Source organism: Musa acuminata, chromosome BXJ3-11 (genome assembly GCF_036884655.1).
Source record: "Musa acuminata AAA Group cultivar baxijiao chromosome BXJ3-11, Cavendish_Baxijiao_AAA, whole genome shotgun sequence".
NCBI classification, from domain to species: Eukaryota; Viridiplantae; Streptophyta; class Magnoliopsida; order Zingiberales; family Musaceae; genus Musa; species Musa acuminata.
Genome location: NC_088359.1, coordinates 26,473,493 through 26,496,019, shown reverse-complemented (window position 1 = coordinate 26,496,019; position 22,527 = coordinate 26,473,493). Strand labels below are relative to the sequence as shown.

At 36.5% G+C, this 22,527-nt stretch overlaps 1 protein-coding gene across 2 annotated transcripts in view; it reads left to right on the top strand.

The window, feature by feature from the left end:
* Positions 1 to 492: 492 nt before the first annotated feature.
* LOC135652771 (uncharacterized) overlaps positions 493 to 22,527 on the top strand; it is a 52,683-nt gene continuing 30,648 nt past the window's right edge. The window contains exons 1-4 of one of the 2 annotated variants that reach the window (XM_065174000.1): positions 493 to 918; positions 10,089 to 10,458; positions 17,450 to 17,598; positions 17,775 to 18,014. In XM_065174000.1, the coding sequence (XP_065030072.1) occupies positions 10,103 to 10,458; positions 17,450 to 17,598; positions 17,775 to 18,014 (745 nt within the window). In that variant the 5' untranslated portion in view covers positions 493 to 918; positions 10,089 to 10,102. Of the gene's footprint in view, positions 919 to 10,082; positions 10,459 to 17,449; positions 17,599 to 17,774; positions 18,015 to 22,527 lie in introns of both variants that reach the window. The other variant, XM_065174001.1, reaches the window with a different exon arrangement.

Below are 22,527 nucleotides of genomic sequence, written 5' to 3'. Positions count from 1 at the left end.
GCCCATTTTCGTTGCCGTGACGGAGCCCTAATTTTGTGACCCAATTGGCGGAGATCCAAATAGCTTTATTTGATGCTTCGCACCGGGGCAAATCACGTGAACCGTACGTTTAATCTCCGTCGACATCCAACTGTCGCAAGATCTTTTGGAGAGAATGTTTAGCCAGTCTAAATCCGGCCCGTTCGTTGTCTTAACGGAGCCCTAATTTCGTAACCCGATTGCCGAGACCCAAATCGCACGATCCGACCCGCACACTGGAGGCGGTGACTTGACCTCTTACGCTTACCGCGTCCCACGTTTGGTATTCGTCGCATTTATGTTACTAATTTGATTGCCTTCTTTTTATTTCGGACCCCTCCGCAGATGCACTCTTCTGTAGCTTCGAAACCTACATAACTAGCACTAAAAACAAAGATAAGGAAATCGAGAAAAAGAAAACCCTTGAACAGGGGCCCAAAGAGAGAGAGAGAGAGAGAGCGAAGAGAGAGAGAGAGAGAGGGTCGTGGCGATATCCTCGAATCCTCGCGTCGAGTCGCGACACCTCCCGTTCAACGGCCGGCGAAAGCCCTAAAAACTCGCGGCCCTCCCACGCCGTCTCCCGTCTCCGAATCCGCCCAAGAATCGGCGCCCCTCGGCCTTCCTAGTTCCCCCGAACATCCTCCGGTGCGGGTGTCGTTTGATGCACGCACTCACCCCGTCTTATGACTTGGAATCAGATCTCGGGCTGTTTTGCCCTAGCTTTTGGAATCTGAGCTACTCTCTGGGTTTCTCGGGCTCCACAGGAGGGACTTTTGCTTCCTTCTGGAGGGGAAATCGGAGAATGCAGCATGGTTAGAGGATTATAAGGTTTCGGGACTTTGGAAGGTCTTCTCGAGAGATTGGGCGGCTTCCTGTTCAAGTGGCTGATTTTTATGTAATGTAGGTTTTCAATTTTTTATTCTAAATTGACTATTTGATGTTATGCCTATTATTCTTCTTTGTTTATTGTTGATGGTCAATTGTTGTTACATTGTTAGGGTTAGAGATCCGTTTTTCTAATTCTATTTTCCTGCCTTCGCTTGCAGTATGCTTAGATATAGAAAGAAATGGTAAGTTGGCTAGAGTGTTTTCATAGTCAAGCTATTCTGTGACAAGTTTAGTTGTGTTAGACGCTGTAAACATTTGGGCACTAAATGTGACCTGATCCTTCTTCTATATGTAAAATTAAGAGGCAAAAGGGTTAATGAGCTGGCAGGTTGAGTAAGGCCGGTTCAACTTAGTTTTGGGAAATATGGCAACCTTGAAGGTGTAATTGCGATGAAAACACTGCTTAGTTAGGATGGTAGTGGTAGAAGGAGATCTGTTCTTCTTGATGGTTCTTTTGTTTCAAGGGGTTAGCATTGGCACATCGAGAGAAGTGAAAAATGTGCTATTGAAGAACTTTATTGTCCTCCATCACTTTATCTGACATTGTGTTCAGACTATTCAGTGTTCTATATCCTTTTCCTGTCTAATTATTTTCTTTTGCTACCTCCTTCCTTCTTGTCCAACGGTGCTGCTTCAGTCTTGCAGCATTTTTTTGACAATCTGAATACTCTAGGCTTGCAATTTGGTTTACTTTGATTTTGCTAACTTGTATTTGTCAGGAAAAGATTGTAGAGAAGAAAAACTTGACTAGAGAAGATAGTAGACATAGCATGGTGAAATGTCTTTGACTAAAAAAGCATTTGTTCCTAGAGTCATATCAATGTGTTTTTCTAGGAAGCCTGTTTCTCTAAACAATTTTTCTTGTCATCTCTAGTTGTATGAGAATATCATGCTTCCTTTTGCTCTTGTTCTCTCGAACATTTGCTATTTGTTTGACATATACAAGTATTTTATTTTTGTTGTTTATCAATTCAACTCCATGACATGTACAAGCATTTTCTTCTGTTGGTTGCAACACAGATAGTTCAACATACCATATTTAGTTGAAGAATCACCCTTACACTGGACCACAACACATTCTTTGATTGATTTATCAAAATCTGGAAGTTTAGGGTGATAGAACATATATTATTTTGGGGGGTTCGGACTTTGGATCAAAGAATTCAATGTTGGCAACCTGATCCATTCTAGTTCACGGTTGGATGGTAGGAGTCCAGTCCGTTCCGGCATACCTTAATATTGTTGGGGGGGGGGGGGGGGGGAGAGGTGGGGAGGAAGAAGGAATACAACGAAAAAGGAAGAAGAAGAATAAGAAGGAAGAAGAGGAGGATGTGGTATATGGAGCGAGTGGTGAGCAGGGGACGTGCAGACAATGGCAGGCATATAGGTGGCAATAGGCGGGGAAGAGTTGACTCCTAACTCCTAACGGTGTGTTGCATTGTGAGTCCTAGCATGGGGTTACAAGAAAAAAAAAATGTAACAAACCGGACTGAATTGCCGGGTTATAAGCGGTCCGTGTCTTGGCCAGCAGTTGGATCAGTGAATACTGGTTGAATCATACTAACTCCCAATGAGCTCTATTGTGGTGTCACGGACTTAGTTGGTTTTGCCTAAGTCATGCGGCACTCTTGCGTGTCTGTCCGCAAAGGTCAGCCTCTCTGAAACCTCCCATGGTCCCTTAGGACCTACAAAAGAGAAAATGGGTTAGAGAAAGCGTCTCACTCGGAATCCACAAGCAAACATTTCCGAAAACACTTCATAGACAATGCAAATTACAAACAAACTTTACAAGCTCTGAACGGTTGCACAACAAAGGGTCAAAATGGTCCACTACATGCCGAATAACTCTCGCAAGTGTTCACATGACACATACTTTATTTACAAGCCTAAGAAGGCCACCAAACCCAACTAAAATGTGGCTGTTAAGTCTTCGACCGTTCCTCTATATGCTGTGTAAAATATGAATAAACAGAAAGACACGGACATACATAAGTATTACATCAAACATCCTGTTTAGAACTTTGTCCGTGACAGTGGGGTCAAAAGAAAACAAGTATACGTAACAAACCGGACTGTGCAGTTTTAAGCAGTCTGCGTCATGGTCGGCAGTTGGGTTGGTGAATACTGCTGAATTGTACTCAACTAGGTGAAATTTAATACCTTGCTTTGGACATCTAAAATAATGCTGAATGCTCATTAATGCCTAGTCCCAAGGGAATGCACTTTTTCCTAAGAAGATGGATTTTTCTTGGATTATTTCTGTTATCTGATTATTGCTTGAAAATATTGTGCTTCTTTTTACCATTGCTTCTTAGTATTCCAACTTCTGAACCAAGTTGTGATGTTATAACTTCGTAGGATGAGAAAAGTGAAAATCTGTTGTTATTTGCATCACATTAGTTTGGTGGAACCTAGGTGATCCAGGAACCATTTGATTCTCAGGTTACTCATTCTTTGTTTTTGCTGGTGTTCCATGCCTTTGGCTGCTGAGGGCTGAAGATGTTCGCGATGGGAAACTGACAAGTCTGACAATAAAAGTTTGACACATATTATAATATTGGCCTAATAGATGACACAAATTGTGATGTTGGCTTCAAAAATCCAGCGACGAGCTATAATCTTTGAGAGCGTTTAGTTATAAGACAGCCAATTTTTGAGTTCCTTTGTTTATATGGGACAAGGCCTTTGTAGTTATATGTGCTGTTTAGCTCTCTATCAGTATGAAATACAATATGTTTCAGGCCTACCATATCTCCATTTAAGCCAAAGTGTTGGGTAGTTAAGAAATTTCGTATTAAAAAACTATTATGGCTTGATTGTGCCTTTTGAGATGTCTGAGTGTATCTCTACTGAATGACTAGATTGATGACAAGTTGGAGAATACTTCAATCAAGGATAAGATGAGAGAACTGTTCGAGTGGTTTGGATATCTTTGGAGAATATGAACAACTAACATTTCAAAGAAGTCAACATTCACGACTGTAGTCATTTGAACATATCCAGCTTGAGAAGCTTAAAAGTTTACTTGTTGCTTCCTTCTGATAGTTGGTCTTTTCAAAACTTGCTACATCTCTTTTAACCTTATATGAAAATTTAAATTGAAAACTTTGGTGGAGCCAAAAGGAGGTAAAGTAGGTTAATATAGGTACTCAAGGATGAAGATAATTGGAAAATGTATCTAGTAGCAATGAAGTTAGTTACATTACTGGTGATAAGTCTACATTATTTGTAATTTGACATTGCCTCTTTTGGAGACATATGCAAAGATAAAGAGTTCAAAGTTGCAGTCTTTGCAGTTGTGGAAAACCAAACAAAATGATTGCAACAACAGATGTTGCAGTTCCAACTGTTTTTTATTAGTATTTGACCTATAACAAGGCCTTAGTGTAGAGAACTAATAGCAAACTATCACTTTGGTGGAGAATTATTGTTTAACCTGGTAAAGTTCTGGTTAAAGTAAAAGTGTGAGTCTTTCTGTAATCACCGATGATTTTTTTTCCCTTAACATAAATTAATTACCATAAATAATGTGTTGTTTTATTTAAATTATTAACTTCCTTGTTTGTGTAGTATGGTTAAGGAAATGTTTATGATTGATTTCCTTAATCATGTGGACAAATTAGAAGTTAATTGATTTATTTCCTAATGAGTGATGTGATTTTTAGGAAGTAAATAGTTTAAATTTTATTTTTTTGTGTGAATCATAAGAAATAAATATTACAATTCTATTTTAATATGTGAAAGTAAAATAAAAATAAAAATTAAATTATTGCTTGCTTTTGGGGAGAACTCATCTTCTCTTATATAAAAGGAGGTCCCTGTCCCTCGTTCCTCATTGAGTCTAGCAATGGGAGGATTGAGGAAAGGATTCCCCGAGGAGAGGTAGGGTTCTCTATTTTTTTTGTTATCACATTTTATTCATATCTTAAAATCTTTGATATTAGAATTGTTATTATTTGTATGATGTATAATAATATCTTAATTTTGAAATTTTATGATTAACAAATAATGATTATTGAATTATGATGTTAGAATGATTAGTTAATTTAATAATAGTTCTAATTCATTTAATTATACATTTATGATTCAAGGAATTATGTGCGAATTTTTATGATTTAATTAGTTTTAAATTTAGAATCATGAATGTAAGTTAGTTAATTTATAAAAAAGAATGGATTTGAGCTTAATTATTATTTTATAATATTTTAAAATACTTCTGAAAATATTAGAATATAATTTAATAAGAGGGTTCAAATTAGGGCCTTACCTGGGTTAAGTTGATTGGCTAGACCAGCTCTTGTGGCTAGGTATTACCCAACCCATGTGGCTAGGCGTGACTCAGCCCGTATGGCTAGGTATAGCTTAGCCCATGTGGCCTGGCATGACCCAACCCATGTGACCAGATATGGCCCAACACATGCTGCCAAGTATGACCCAACCTATGTGGCCAGGTACGACCTAGCTTATGTGGCTAGGTATGGTTTAGCTTGTGTTACTAAGCATGCCCCTGCTCATATGGCCAAGTACAACCTAACTCATGTGGTCAGGTATGATGCATCTCATGTGATCAAGTATGACTCATCTCATGTGACTAAACACGATCTAGCTCGTGACTAGGCACGACCCAACCGCTCAGCTATGCGACTGACACTAGACATATTGTCGCCCCTCTATCTAGCTCGTTGTACCTCAACACAACTTATTACCTAAGACAAGCAAGTGCGTGACCCATCCAAGACTTAGATGAGTTGGTTTGGTCTGGGCTAGCACTATACAACATAGTCTAATTTTGTCTCCTTTATTGGTTTGGGCTCGTTAGTTGATTGAATCGGATATGTTTGATTAGTTCAAGTCAGTTCAAGGTGATTATAGACCAACTCAACCAGTTCAAGCCTACTTATCCTAATTGAAATTGATCAAATCTAAATTAAATCGCTAGTTTTATAAGGATTTGACATTGGTTACTTTAGGTCCTAATTAAATTGCATTTGATTCAAATCAATCGGGCTATTTCAATTAAGGTTTTGATTGATTGAAGACTATTGAGAGATTGATGCCTCATGTCTTTATGATGTGATGAATTTAAAAGTTTCATATGAAAGTGTCATTTATAAATGATTATTGATTTTCTTTTATTTTTTAGATTAAATTGATGATATTGATGTGATTGTTATTATGTAGTATATGTGACTATGCTGAGTGGTCCATATTGGAAGTGCAACCTGTGAAACGAGCTAGGGTCCATCACAGTGCACAATTATCAATGAACATAGTTTAGCAGGTTATACATTAAGTATGGTCCCTCATAATATTTTATCATACTATTTCTTTGATACATGCATAAATGAATGGATGAATATAAATGAATGATCACATGGTTGACTATGTAGCCTTGCTTAGGGTAGGTAGGGCGATTCCTTACTTGGATTAATAGGTCGTCAAATGTGACGATTAGACGGTTCCTCCATCCATTGTTTGGAGGAACATGTCCCCACTTGGGCGGGTCAGAGGTGCCACTTTATCTGCCGTTGGGAGTGCGATATGGATTCTCTCCATTCGCTGTTGGGAGGAATTCATCTCATAGAGTATGTCTCTTGATCTGTTGTTGAGAAAGTGTACCATCGGGTGTGATGTATATGTTTGTTATTTGACTGTTATGTATGTTATTGAGATGTGTTACATGTGATTGATACATGATTTTATTTACTACATAAGAATTATAATTATTTTTCTAATACATAAGTTTCATAATGAATTGATATGTTGTCATTTCATATTAAATTATTGATATGTTGTCATTTCATATTAAATTATATGTGTAATTAATTTGAATAGAGTTTTGATTTAATAAGTGTCAAATCATTTATTAGATATCATTTGTCTAATTCAATGATGAGATCTAACGAGGATTAAATATAATGTTAATTCTAAGTCATTTAGAACTATAAAAGAATATATGTTTGAATAGTTTGGATAAATTTTCATCTTTGTTTGTTGAGTTACACATGTAGCCTCAAATTTTGTGTCAACAACCAATTAATTTTTATAATTTAATTATTCTAAAGATTTATTGGATGTATATTTTGATATACTTGTTAATTATCATTTTACATAGGTGATCTAAAACCAAATTATTGAATGAGTTTCCTCAATTTCTTATAAGTTTTGTGCTGAAAAAAAGTGCACAGAAAAAAAATGCACAAAAAAAACGCATCTTTGGACTTAAAATGGTTTCGAGTATCACATTTACATCTAAATATTTTTCAAGTTGATTTAGATTTATCTTTTGACTTAGTATTTCAAGTGCCAACTATGTTGAATTAAGTGGGGAGGAATGTAATCATTGATGATTTTTTCTCCCTTAACATAAATTAAATACCATAAATAATGTATTGCTTTATTTAAATTATTAAATTTCTTTTTGTGTAGTATGATTAATAAAATGATTAAAATTGATTTCCTTAATCATGTGAATAACTTAGAAATTTTATCAATTAATTAAATTATTAATTAATTTATTTCCTAATGAGTGATGTGATTTTTAGAAAGTAAATAGTTCAAAATTTATTTTTATGTGAACAATAAGAAATAAATATTACAATTTTATTTTTATGTGTGAAAGTAAATTAATAATAAATTAAAAATAAAAATAAAATTATTATTTACTTTTCGGAGAGAACTCATTTTCTCCTATATAAAAGGGGGCTCCCCGTTCCTCATTCCTCTCACAACTGGCCATGGGAGGATTGAGGAAAGGATTCCCAAAGGAGAGGTAGGTTCATTTATTTTTTATTATCACCTTTTATTCATATTTTAAAATATTTAATATTATAATTATTATAATTTGTATGATGTATAATCATATTTTAATTTTGAAAATTTATGATTAATAAATAATGGCGATTGACTTATGATGTTAGATTGATCAGTTAATTTAATAATAGTTTTAATTCATTTAATTAGATATATTTATGTTTTAAAGAATTATGTATGAATTTTTATAGTTTAATTAGTTTTAAATTTAAAATCATAAATCTAAATTAGTTAATTTAGGAAAAAGAATGGATTTGAGGTTAATTGTTTTTTAATATTTTAAAGTACTTTTGAAAATATTAGAATATAATTTAATAAAAGGGGTCAAATTAGGATCTCACTTGAGTTAAGTTGATTAGCCAGACCAGCTTATATAGCAAGGTCCTAATTAAATTGAATTTAGTTCAAGTCAATTAGGCTATTCAAGTAGGATTCTAGTTGATTGAGGACTATTGAGATATTGATGTTTTATGTTTTTATGATTTGATAAACTTAAAAGTTTTATCTGAATGTGTCATTTAGAAATGATTATTGATTTTCTCTTATTTTTTAGATTAAATTGATGACATTGATGTGATTGTTATCATGGAGTATATGTGACTATGCCAAGTGGTCTATAGTGGAATGCAACTTGTGAAAGGAGCTGCGGGTTCATCACAATGTGGAGCCACCAATAGACATATTCTAGCATGTCATACATTAGTCATGGTCTCTCATAATATTTTATCATATCACTTCTTGGATGCATGTATGAATCAATCGATGAATGTAAATGAATGATCATAGTTGGCTATGTATCATTGCCGAGTGCAAGTAGGGCGATTCCTTCTGGTGATTAGCAGGTTGTTAGATCTGACAGTTAGATGGTTTCTCTATCTGCTATTGCGAGGAACGTGTCCCCACTTGGACGGGTGAGGGATGACACTCTATCCGCTATTGAGAGTGAAATATGGATTCTCTTCATCTGTTGTTATGAGGAATCCATTTTGTAGAGTATGCCTCTCCATCTGTTATTGGGAGAGTATACCATCGAGTGTGATATAAATATTTGTTATCTGACTGTTATGTATATTATTGAGATGTGTTGCATGTTATTAATATATGATTTTATTTATTACATAAGAATTATAATTGTTTTTCTGATACATAAGTTTCATAATGAATTGATATGTTATCATATTAAATTGTTGACATTTATATATGTTTCATGAATGTCGAAGATTATTTTTATGATTTTTTTGGAGGTTCCTATCAATATGTGCAGTTGCTAATATGTTTTTATCCTATATTTATTTTCAGAGTAACCTATTATTTTGTAATAAATCTAAGGCTTGGGTAGATGAGATTTTTTTGTTACTTGTGGCCCTACTAAGAAGATGTGATTCCTTTTTTTAGTTAAAAAAAATTTAGTATTGTAAAGATAGGGATTTGAATTCAAAGATAAGAAAAAGACTCATCTATAAATTATGAATAATAAAATGATGGTTTATTTTTTTAAAATCTGGGATGTGACACTTTCTGCTGGCATTGGTGAGAAAAAAGGACTTTGGGAAGGTTTGCATGCAGGTGGATTTGAAAGTAAGGGGTGTATTGTGCAAGCAAGAGGCTCCCGTCAATACAAGGTTAGGGGAGGGTCAATATAACCTCTATCTTACATAGAGAGTCTGTTTCCATGATTTGAATCCTGGTCTTTCAAGCCACTAACTTTACCATTGTACCAAGGCCTACCCTCAAATTTAAATTGAGAGCGGCAAAATTTAAATCAGCAAGTTATGTATGTAAGAGAGCATGTTAGTTATGGATGGATTTGGTATTCCCAATATGAACAATCAGTTCATATTTTTTGCACAACAATGACATACCATGGTATATCAATGGAGATACTTACCATGATACACGTAATTCCTGTATCTTATGGCACATTTGAAGCATGTTTCTTCCCAAGTTTGTTGGTCCAATGTTTTGGACTAGGATGGACTAGACATAGAAAAATACCTGTTATTTGACACCTATATTGGAATTTAGCAGACATAACTAAAGATAAGAATCCATATAAGACGGCGAACGTCCACTCTTTATTATTTTTGTTTAAGTAGCCAATCTTTCATCTAGTTGCTAGTTCTATCATATGTCTCAAGAATATGATGACTGCAAATACGTTACAAGTTATATTCTGTAACCTATGTTTAATTTAGAGACTTGAGAGAAACTTAGGTGTCTTGATCCTCTTGGGCTTTCTTGTCATTAGCTTGTCCTTCCTTCAAAATTAGCATGTTTTTCACTTAAAGTATCTCTGTCATCCTAATTTTCTTTAGTATTTAGCTCTGTTTTGAGGTTGCTAATTGTTCATTACTTGTTTTAAGTTACAGGTGGCTCGTTGAAGATGGCATCTAGAAAGTACAAATCTTTTGGAGATGAAACTTCTGTCAGTATGGCACCTTTGAATTTTTCTGAAAGGGTGCTTGAGAAGGTCAATCCTGTCAACCAAAAGAATACATCAACCTTCCCGGTGGAGGCTGATGTAGATATTGACATTAGGGAAGTGTACTTCTTGATTATGCACTTTTTATCGTCTGGTCCATGTAAGAGGACTTATGGACAGCTTTGGAATGAGCTTTTGGAGCATCAACTTCTACCCAGAAGATATCATGCTTGGTATTCACGTTGTGGTGCACGAAGTGGTGATGAAGATGATGATGGCATGTCTCTGCCTCTTTGCTATATCAAGTTGGCCGAGAGGTATATAATTTTATATTTGCATCCTTTTATTTGGTTGATGCACTAGAATCTGTGTGTATACTTAGCTTATGTTGCATTAGTACCTTGTTGGGCTCTTAGCATTTGCCTAGTATTCTAATACATCCATTGATCATGGTAATTGTTGTTGGCTTTTTTCCCACACTATAAGAGTGTTCATCCACATCTGAACTCGAGGGTATCAACTGTATTTTGTATTTTCCAGTCCTAAAGTTGTTTTTGTATTAATGATTTTGAATTCCTAAACTGCAGTTTTGAGTTTTGATTGCAACTCATATTTTAGTTTTACATGAATATTATTGCAACCAAGGATTCAATCTTGGTCTGATATTGGTTTATTTAACCTACTGGAGTAATACAATATCAATATACATGGCAAGATACGGACCCATACTGCCCTGTATCGTGAAAAAAATAATAAATTAAAATAAATTGTATTGTGTTGCATCAAGCTATATGTTTTGATATGGGTACTTAGTCGGATTGGTAATTACTGGTCAATTATCTACCTGGATGGTTGAGATCTGAAACCATGTATTCGAGTAATGCATGATATATCTTAATTCTCCTTATGATTTGAGACATTTTAGGTCATGCTTTAGTTTTAGAATTTTGAAGTATGGTATTGTTGTTCTTGTAGTTCCTTTCTGTGACACTTGTACTTTTAATTTTTGTGTGCCCTTTAGGATTGTGTTAATTTAAAAATCACTCTTATTGTAAACAAAAAATGTCATTAATATCTTTTTATGTATGGGAAAAAATATAATTCTCCAGAAAAACGAGAATGAATGTTGATTTATTATTTTTCTTTGTTTTGAAAATGTGATGCAAGTCAAGTATCTCTAAATTAGATCTGGTTATGTTTAGATTCAGTTTTGGTGAGTCTTGAATTTTCTATTTTTCCTTTATTTTTTGAGTGATAATCTGGTAGATGTATTGAATCTTGATTGGTTTAGCTTGGTCTGAATTGTCTTTGATATGAATTATATTTATCTCTGTTTTTACTGGATGCCAGTTAGTCAGAAAGCAATGAGTGACCAAAGCTAGGATTGATTTTCATTTTGAGTTGGTCTATTAAGAGTCCTATTATTTATCCAAAAGCCACTGTTCATTTGACCCTCCAATCAGTTCTGTCATATGCTCATCTAGGAGTCTAGGACTTAAAAAAAGCTGGCTAGGTGCCCTTGTTTCAAGGAAGGGAATAAAAAGTACCATTCAGTAGGATTTGTGAAAAAATAGATAAAATGCTTCATGGTGGCATTCTAGTACTAGTATTAAGCGGCCCATGGTTGGGAGAAGATGAGGATTAGTGCACAGAAGATGCAATCTTTATTTGCTAAGTCTCCATTATTGTTTGAAGTCATTCTAGAGTATAACTTTTTAGCGTTTATTCTGTAAATAGAGGTCATATGATACATCATTGTATGGTGTCTTTATGTTAAATTAATCAAAATTTATTGAGATTCTAATGTCATGTTGTCCCTATTACCTCTCTCTTTCTCTATATTTCTTCTTTTGCCTATCAAAATCTGTTCTTATCTTCTACGGCTGCCATGTTCCACTCCATGATGCTTGTTGCCTCGTAGATATGATGCTTTCAGAAAACTCTTTGATTTGGTACCTGATTCTCTCTTTTTGATATGGGCTATGCTACTCACTGTTTGGTGGATAAGAGCAGAACCACATTGGGACGGTGTTTCCGACTTTTTGAAGTGATAATGGGACAGAAGGATACAACCGACAAATTGGATTGATAAATGTTAATATTTCATATGTGATACTAGATCGTGATATGTGAAAAGGTGTTTACAGGAGCCCTCTTAAAGCAAAATAATCCACATCTCTCACTTAATATTTGAGACCCGTAATTGACGATTTGGATAGGCATCCAACTTGTGATTGCATCTCCAATACATTTCATAACGTTTGTTTTAAAAGTCTAGGTAATCTGGTCTAACTAATTATGTTTCAACTGTTTGATTCATTATTATTTTTGTTGCCTTTTTTTTAAAAAAATGTTTCTATAACCAAATTGAGTTATATAATTATGGCATTTGGATGACTCATGGTTACTGAACTTACAGAGTTAGAATCTTATTTATCTGTGAGTTGATTGGCCAAGATCAGAAACTAACCAAATAGGCTTGGTAATTAAATTACATCATATGACAAGATTGGAATTGATTATTTCTAGATTCTTTTGCAAGCTGTCTCATGTGCATTTTAACAGTCTTTCTGTTTTTGGGAAAATATTGCCTTGGCTTCAGCAAAACTTTCTTTTCGAGGAACTCTTTTTAAATAAATTGGTGCTTAAGTTTGTTTTGGGAAATTGAAAAAACAAAATTAATTAAAAAAAATTGTGACTTGGAAAATTTGAAGATGATCATTATCTTTTATGTATACAGGAGGGTGCGATTTGTTGCATAAATTAAAAGATTTCCTACATCCAATGTCTGTTTGCACCTGAAGAAAAGATGGTCCAGTCATGGTTCTACATTTCATCCGGACTAGTATATACCAGTCCAATAGCTTGTTGGGTTGGCAGAATGGACCATTGCACATGCTTCCAACACCATAGATACTCAAATCTTAAAAACAGGTTTCATGGAACATGTTGGTGTACCATGTGATGATGGTATGCTGATGTGTACCAGACCCATACCGGTCCAGCCGAGCCAGCAAGTGTCCAGTACTCAGGATGTCAAACTATGGGTCCAGGTTCTTGGTGTGAGCAAAGAGAATAAAGTACCATTAGATAGTCATTCCTTCAAAGGTGTCAATATGGTCATGTCATGTCATCATTACATGCTGCAGGCAAGGTTGGTTAGCCCTTTACTAGGATCCATGATGTAGAACAGTGTAGGGAAGTAGAGAGAAAAAGAGGGGAAGAGAAAGAAAGAGAAGTGTGAGATAAGAGAGGGGAGTAAGAGACTAGAGACGATGTAATTCTTTTCATTCAAATTTGAAAAATGCTTGATCCATTGAGAAGCTCCACCATTTATAGGGGTTTAGGAGCCTTGATACAATTAATGAAAACAATGATTCCCAAGAGTAATCTCCTAGGGAATTAGTATGCTTTTTAGAAATTCAAAATATGACTTCTAAGATACTTAAATAAGTGCACTTAATATAAAAAACTCTTTTTTGTAGTCCCTAGAAAGACTGAAAGATTTTTTTTAATTTTCAATATAACTCTTAGAATTTCTAGGCCAATTAATTGATGAATTTTTGTTGATTTCTTTGCCTAGAATAAATTTTTTAAAAATCCTTTATAAAGTTACATAGTTCCCCATCAATCCAACAACCTGATTGACTATTACTGGGGACTGTACAACCCCTATCATCAGTTAAACAGTCCTTATTGATGACTGGACAAGATTATGTTGGGGCTGGCTACATCAGTCAGGCCAGATATTGTTAGTGATGAAATCCTCATTGTAAAGGACAAATGTTTCTCAAATAATCTTGTTATATACCCGATGGGAGCCACCATAATGGATAAAGATGTATAGAGATAAAACAGAAAAGGAACTATTAGGAGTTAGTTGTCATTCATTTGTAGAAGCCCTGGTGGAAATAATTAGCAACTCTGACAACTGATCAGAATTTAAAGTAACTAGAAGGTCCATTTCTGAAATCCCTAGCAATATGAATATTTGGCTTTGATGACTGGGGAACTTGGAAAAAAAAAAAAGGAAAAAAATGTTTCAATGATGTTTCTGGAATCTTGTAAAATGTCCATCTCCTAGAACAAAAGTGGAAACTGCTGAAATGGTGTTGAGCCATTGGAATTCTTTTCCAGAAAGGAGCTTTTCTTGGCACAATAATCCCAGAAGAAAGAAGCCTGTCAAGTAATTTTATCTGATTAGAACTTTCCTCGAAAGGTCCTTGCAATTAGACAACTTCCTTTACCATTTGCCAAAGAGGGTTATAGAAACTTATTGTGATGCAAAATTCCTTGCAAACTACTAACCGAGCAACTCAACACCAACATTTTTGGTCATCATTACAATCTCTCCTCAAGAATGCATGCCTCATAACATCTAGCTTCTAATCACCTGAATAAAATAGACATGTTTTAAATAGGAAACTGGATAGACTGAGTTCACAAGAATTAATTTGCGACCCATCATATTGAGTTTCTTTTCCAAGTTTTTAGTTGATTTATACCAAGGATTGCTGTATCGCACGAAATGGTACAAGCGGTATGTATCGGTCCGGGCATGGACTGATATGCAGAACCCCGCGTTTCGGGTGACCAATATGCAGACCACCTTGTTTTGGGTGGTCCAAATTATAATATAAAAAAAAATGAAAAAGTTGTGGGCCTAGTCCATTTCAGCATTAAAAAAATAGAAAAAAGCAGATTAGGGCTCTTCTGGTGTACGAAGCCGCAGCACTGCCTCTTTGTCGCTTCACCGCTACGATGCTGCAGCGACACTGCCTCTTTGCCGCTTCTCCGCCGTGATGCTGTAGCAGCACTACCTCTTCACCACTTTGCCTCTGCAATGGCGCTGCCTCATCGTTGCTTCGCCGCTGCGATGCTGCAGTGGCACTGCCTCTACGCTGCTGCAATGTTACAGCGACGCTGCCTCTTCGCTGCTGTAATGTTGTCGCATTCCTTTAATGCTGCTGCTGCTTCTTAGTTATCGTTGCACTTCTCCTCCTTTCTTTCTTCTTCTTCTTCCTTCTTCCTTTCTCCTACCTCCTTTGTTCCTCTACCGATCCTTCCTCTTCAACTTCTTTTTCTTCCTTGTCGAAACCAGTGATTTCAATAGGCGCTTGGGCGCTCGCCTGGGTGCTCGGACGAGGCGAGGCCCGAGCGCCTCATCTCATTTCCAAGTGGCGCGCTTCAAAGAGGCGCCGCTTGGGCGCTCACCCGAGCCCAGGTGTTGGGCGCTTCGGGCGAGCGCCCGAGTTAAACTAGGTGATCGAACCAACGTTTTAGGTCTGGTTCGGTCTTCGGTGCTTTAGTTGGTTCAATCGAACCAACTAAAGCATCGATATCAGCCTTTCTCTCGCGACTTCCCAACTCTAACCCTGCTCGTCGTTGCCGCCCCCGTTGTCGCTGCCGTTGTCGCTGCTCGCTGCTATCGCTGCCGTTGTCGCTGCTCACTGTTACTGCTCCCGCTGCTCGCTGCTATCGTTGCCACTATTGTCGCCCGCCGCTCCCGCTGTCGTTGCTTACCACTACCGCTGCCACTATCACCGCTCGTCGCTCCCGCTCACTCTCCCCCTACACGCTGCTACCGCTACCATTGTCGTTGCCATTGTCGTCGCTCGCCACTCCTGCTGCCGCTTCCACTTTTCGTTGCTACAGCTGCCGCTGCCACTATCGCCGCTCGCCTCTCCCGCTCCCGCTACCGTTGCTCGTTGCTACCTCTTCTCACATCGACTCAATAGTATATTGTTAACAATATATTAATAGTATACTGTTAACTGTATACTAGTAATAATATTTTTTTATTTATTAGATTAATAATATATTATTTTGATTTTAATACTATTAATTTTTATTTATTTGAAATTATTGTTATTGTTTTGAATTTTGAGATTTTTTGTTAATGTGATATTATGATTTTGTAAGATTTTTTTAATTTAATATTATATTTTTATTTAAATAATTATATTTATTAATTATATTATATATTTTTATTTTTTAGCGCCTCGCTTCGCTCGGGCGATTTTAGACCTTGGCGCCTTTTGGCCCCTAGCATTTTTTGAATCATTAGTCGAAACACCGGTATGCACCAATGTACCATGTGTCAGTACACTAGTACAAATCAGCATGTATCATTCCACCAAATTGTTGAAACGTTTCCAGTACTAGAGAAAGCAAACCTTGATTTAAACTATTTTATTAAGGATTTTAGTTTAATTGGATTAAGTTCTAGTTATATAAGTAGCCCAAGGGAGGGGAAAACTGTAGAGCTGTCAGTTGAACTTTTCAGCATGGGCCACTGCATTATCACCTTCATTCACTGTTCACAAGGATAGTTCATCTTTCGGAGAGATTACTGGAAAGTTCAGATGAAAATATGAAATAGTTAAAAGAACTTTAAGATTAACAATACTATCCTACTTGACAATGTAAAATAATTGTGGTGCCCTCAAACTGTCTGTCCAACACATATCCAAAATGTGGGGCACTGTTGCTGCTTGCCACAAACCACCTGCTGCTGCTTGCCTACCTACCTCCTTCCCTTCTCTTCTCCTTCTCTCCTCCTCCTCCTCCTCGGCCTCCTCCTCCCCCCTTCATGGTGCGGCAGCACATACCAGCATACCATGTGTCTGTACGCCTGTACAAACAGGACCTGTATTGGTCCAGCCAAGGCCGTTGTAGGTTCGATACCTGAGATTTTGAACCATGTTAAAAAGTAACCAAGAAGTAATTTTACTAGCATGATAATTGAATGTCTCTAGGACAAATTGACAAGCATTTAAATGATCCTGTTTTTTTGGTTTGCTTCAAGTGAAGCTGATCATATGTGGTTGAAAGTTGAAACAGACTAATATTTGTGTTTTGGTAACCATGTTTTTGTGCTTTTATTTTTCTTTTGAGTGTGCACTTTCTGATAAAGTCAGCATCATGCATGTTTCAGGAATAATCTTCACCTTTAGATATTGAAATAGATCAGAATATATGAAGTCATATATAAGAACATTGAATTGAACATGCTTTTCTTTACAGATGGTGTTTTGATGATACCTTTAATATACATGAATTGTTGTGCACAAATGTAAATGCATTCCACCTTGCCAAATGTACACTATATATGTTACAATTGGCAAAAATCTTGCAGAGTGTGCTCCACTAGACACAAATTTTTCTTGAGAAACATAATACATAATAACTGTTGATAGTTCTATAACTGTACCCCATCAATTTGAAGTTTGATTTATTTTTTGGTGTCTTTGAACTAACCAACTATCCTTCTTTACCTGTTTGACTTCATTATTTGTTCTTTTTCAGGTACCCTCATGTAGAAAAGGATCACTTAATAAAGCTATTGAAACAATTGATTCTCAATTCAACTCATTTACCGGGCGTGATTGGAGGAGTTTCAAATGCTGCTGATGTTCCTACACTTCTGGGATCTGGTTCCTTTTCTCTTCTTGAATGTATGTGACCTTTGTATACTCTATTTTCTTATGATGCTTGCCATTGTATCATGTTTAAGCTCATACAATAGCTTTATCCTTTTGATAAATTTTTTTTTCTTGTTCTTGCCTGCATTTTGTTTTCCTCTATCTTTTGTCTCAACTCTCTCACCCCTAGTCCCCGTTTTACCTTGCAGCTGACAAGGATAGAGAGGATAAAGGAGCCAGTAAGTTGCCAGGTTATCTGCGTTGGCCACATATGCAGGCTGATCAGGTCCATGGGTTAGGATTAAGGGAGATAGGTGGTGGTTTCACAAAACACCATCGTGCTCCATCTATTCGTGCAGCATGTTATGTCATTGCGAAACCATCAACTTTGGTGCAAAAAATGGAGATATTAAAAAAGTTGAGGGGACATCAGAATGCCGTCTATTGTGGTATTGTTAATTTACCTTCTTTAATGTAACAGTTCCACTTGATGTTTATAATTATTTATGAACAATGTTAGAATAGGACCAGTGCAACTTAAGTTTACATTATATATGAACTTTCTTTTATATTGTTTTCTAGTCTAATATGGCAATACAGCAAAGTGTCAGACCATTTGTTTCCTTAAAGAGGAAATTGGTGGTATTCTTTTCTAAATTCCAGCTTGAGTTGTAGGAAAATAGGTGTTTATTAATATTCTATTTGGTCTGTTTGTTTCAAACTGAACTAGGTGGTAATACAGATCTGTCATGGATCACTTGTGCAGGCTCACAACACACAAACTTTGCCGCACAATCGTCTACCTTTTAAGTTTATTCCTGTCTTAGGTAGCTTGTAAGGGGTTTATAGTAGACTTGACAACCCTTTTTGGTTGGATAGTGTAGCTGTTTTGGCTTATAAGCATAGTTTGCAATCATCCATTGATGAGACAAAATTGCCCAAAAATGGATCCTTTTGCCCACACCATGCAGGGATTTCACATGTGGAAATGGTCAGAGAAAAGTCAGCCATATCAGCACCCTAGAATCCGGACAGGGCTGGATGGGTCTCTGGTAGTATTCAGGTTAGTTGTCACATAGCCTTACAGTGTGTGTTGTGCAGGCAATTGTTCTGCAGACTTTGTGAGCGCGGACTAGTCTTGGGCCCTTTGTCAAGTGATCATTCCAAGAGAGCAATGTGTGTCCATTTTTAGTTGCCTAATGAAGTGTTTTGTTCAATTATGCTTGTGTGATTCTGAGACTTCGAAGGACTAAGGATGCTAATGATGAGCTTTTGCATGTGCATTTGTTCATTCATTGGTAATCTGTCTTCTTTCTGTGCAAGTCCTTAGTGGACCGCATGAGATTATGCAGGAGGTTGACTCGTTGCGAGTTGGTGATTTAAGGATGCTACATGGCCTAGGCAAAACTAGCTAAGACGTTGGTACCAAATCATATGGTCCAATACTGGTATTTTGTCGAACTAGCACATAACGGTTGGTAGATACCACGTGAACCACTATTTGAAATTTTGGCAATGACACATCAGTTTTTCAGACTTTTCAGTTTATGTTCATCTTTTAGGATGTACCATCCTACTTGCTGCTTGTTTCATCCTGCAGTTGTAGGACTATTCCTCCTTAAGTCAGCTGTTAGCAGGTCGGGAATAGAAGTTGTATCAGGATCTGGATCAGGCCTCGTATCAAGACCAGAAGTGGTAAACGCAGGACACTCTGTTGTTGAATTCTTGGTTTTCCTAGGCACATAGCTGAACAAGGAAGGTAAATGTGCTAATACTCTATTAGCAACAGAACTGTGCCTATCAAATATTCTTTTGTCGACATTTCTTAAAGCAAGAGTCAGTTCTAAAAGTCAGGTAACGAGTGAGTATCAGATCAGGGCTGAATACGAGTTTCAAATTGGGGTTAGGCCAGTGTGAAAGTATGAAGGACACCTCCTAACCAATGAAATTCAATCTCATTCACTTACACACAACGAAAGGTCGCTTATTGCCCAAAGGTGCCTTATGTTATTAATGTAGTGCGAGTTTAGGCCGGTCACCAACACACACGGCTTTAGTTAGCGCAACGGTGGTCGTAGATCAGAGCACTCAAGGAGCGAAGCCTTATTGGAGCTTGGACGCTCTTCCTTCTGCCTTTCCTTATAGTTGGGTGCATCATGTTGGACTTTTCGTTTCAGTTTAGATTTTATCTGCAATTTTTTCATTTAAAAGCATCAGTTTTTAATTTTTATGTGCTTGTTAAATCAAGTGCGATTCACCAAGAGTTTTTATCAAACATAATGTGATCATCCTTTGGTCTTACCATAGCAAGTTCAGTATCTTTCACTAAACTACTATATTGCCTATTGAATTTCATGACATGAATATTCGATGAAATAAACCCATATGTATGTTCGTCTCATTAATGCCAAAATGAACATCTTCTATTAACTATGGATTAAACCAATCTATTGAATTTCAAGGTTCATAATGTTGATTGATAGCATCGGCCTCAGGATTTTGCCTATTATTGAATTTCATGACATGAATATTCGATGAAATAAACCCAAATATGTTTGTTCATCTCGTTAATACCAAAAGCAACATTTTCTATTAACTATGGATTAAACTAATCTATCTAATTTCAAGGTTCATAATGTTGACTGATAGGATTGGCCACGGGATTTACTATTGTGTTTGGATCTGTTAGATCACTGGATTTATTTTCTTGCAGTTACCATGAACTGGTTGGGGTCCTTTTGAACTGGCTAGATATGACTGGATTCCATGGGTATTGGTTGGATTTTCTCATGTCCAATGGAGTGCAGATTGATTCTAGTTGCGTCCAGTCTATCATCCATTTTGAGTCATTTGAGCACCAACTGATCCAATGAATGATGATTACCAAATGTTTTGTGAGGACATGTTTGATTTAAGCACCAAAGACTGACAAGGATTTAGGAAAGTTGATGTCTCCAAATTTCTGTTGTTTAAATTTTCAAATCTGTTTAATTAAGAAGGGGTGTCATAAGGTCTTGCTGTCTTGTCAAGCATTATAGTGGGATCAGCATAACCTAAAGCGAACCATTTCCATAAGACCATGATTACTATGAATGGACTGATGATTTTTCAAAATGGTTGGATTATGTTACAACAATCTTGACCTACACCTTCAGTAGGTCTGAAGAAACCAAATGTGAATCCAACTGGCCAGGCCTGTAACAACCAAACTGTTGAATGTAGAGAAAGTTAAAAAGTGCTCCATCACTGTGTTTGATGCTTTCTTTTTGGTTATATAAATATCAAGCTTTACCCGAGGAAATGTAGTAATGTATTTTAACCTGTTGTGCAACAGGTCCTGATGGATAAAATCTTATTTTGTTGTGAAGTCTAATGATTTAAAAAGCGCTAGGCGCCAAAAGACGCTAAGGTCCAAAAATGCCCGAGGCATTATGCGCTCGCCCGAGCGATGCGAGGTGTTAAAATATAAAATATATAATATAATTAATAAATATACTTATTTAAAAAATTTTAAATAAAAATATGCTATTAAATTAAGAAAATCTAAGATACAAAATCATAATGTGACATTAACAAAAAGTTTAAAAATTTAAAATAATATATTATTAATCTAATAAATATAAATACTATTATTAGTATACTGTTAACAGTATATAGAAGAAGAAGAAGGAAGAGGAGTGTAAGGGGGTGCTGACTAAGAAAAGAGGAAGCGGCAGCGGCAGCGGGAGCAGCGAGCAGCGAAAGTGGGACTGGCGAGCGACGACAGCGGCAGCGGCGAGCAGCGGCAACGGCGAGCAGGGGGAGCGGGAGCGACGACAGCAGGATCGGTAGCGAGCAGTGACAGCGGCGAGCAGCGGGAGCGACAGCGGCAAAGAGCAGGGTTAGGGTCGGGCAGCGACTGGTTTAACCCAGGCGCTCGCCCGAAGCGCCCGGGCGGCGCCTCTTTGAAGCACGCCGCTTGGAAGTGAAGCGAGGCGCTCGGGCCTCGCCTCGCCTCGCCCTAGTGCCTTTTTAAATCACTGGTGAAGTCTAAATAGTCAATTTCAATAAAAAGTGTGTAAACTGTAAATTATAAGCAATTCGCTAGTTATATACCTTTAATTTGCTTATACAACTGTGTAACGTGTTGCAATCCTCCATCCTGTGCTATTTATATATCTGGTGTTATGCTCACCATGTTGTGTTACCACATGGATAACATATCAAAAAGGAAAGTTTTGAGCAAAATATTTATCAAACTGTTAAACTGTTAAATCCATACTGTATGTTTTTTGTAATACATTACAAAGAATTATCCGATGCAATACACTACAAAGTTTAATCTTTTGTAATAAAATAATAATGTTCATTGACTGCGAGTGTTTGTAGCTTCTACATAGCATTTGAATTGACCATTTAAATGAATTTACAGTTTCTAGCTTAACTAGGCATGATGACTTGTTCTTGTTTTCCTGTCCTTTGACAACCTAAACTAATTCTCTCTTTTTTGCAATTAACTTGGAAAGAAAGATCTAAACTGATATAATAAATGATAGGGCAAAAAGCAAAGAGTTCTGTTAAGTGCACATACAATGTCATAAATGGTAGGACAAAAGGAAAAGACTTTTATTGAGTGCATGATATAACATCATAAATGATGGGACGAAAAACAAACACCTGTTAAATGAATGATACAGAAGTTAACTTGAACAGGCAACCTTTTAGTTTATGGCTTAGGTGAATTTGTGACTTATGGTTAATTCTTCGGGGGAATGGTGACTCATCATGGTCAGCTAAGAAAATTTACCTTCATTGGGACATGCAAAAAAACACTTGAATGAGCATCTTGGTTCTTCTAAACTTTATCCTTTCTTGTCACTCCCACACTCAACTCATAATGGTTGTCTGTGCTTCATGAACATAGCAAGGAAGCAAAAATGTAATTGTCCAGTGATCATTGTTTTAATGTTGGAGAAAAATTTA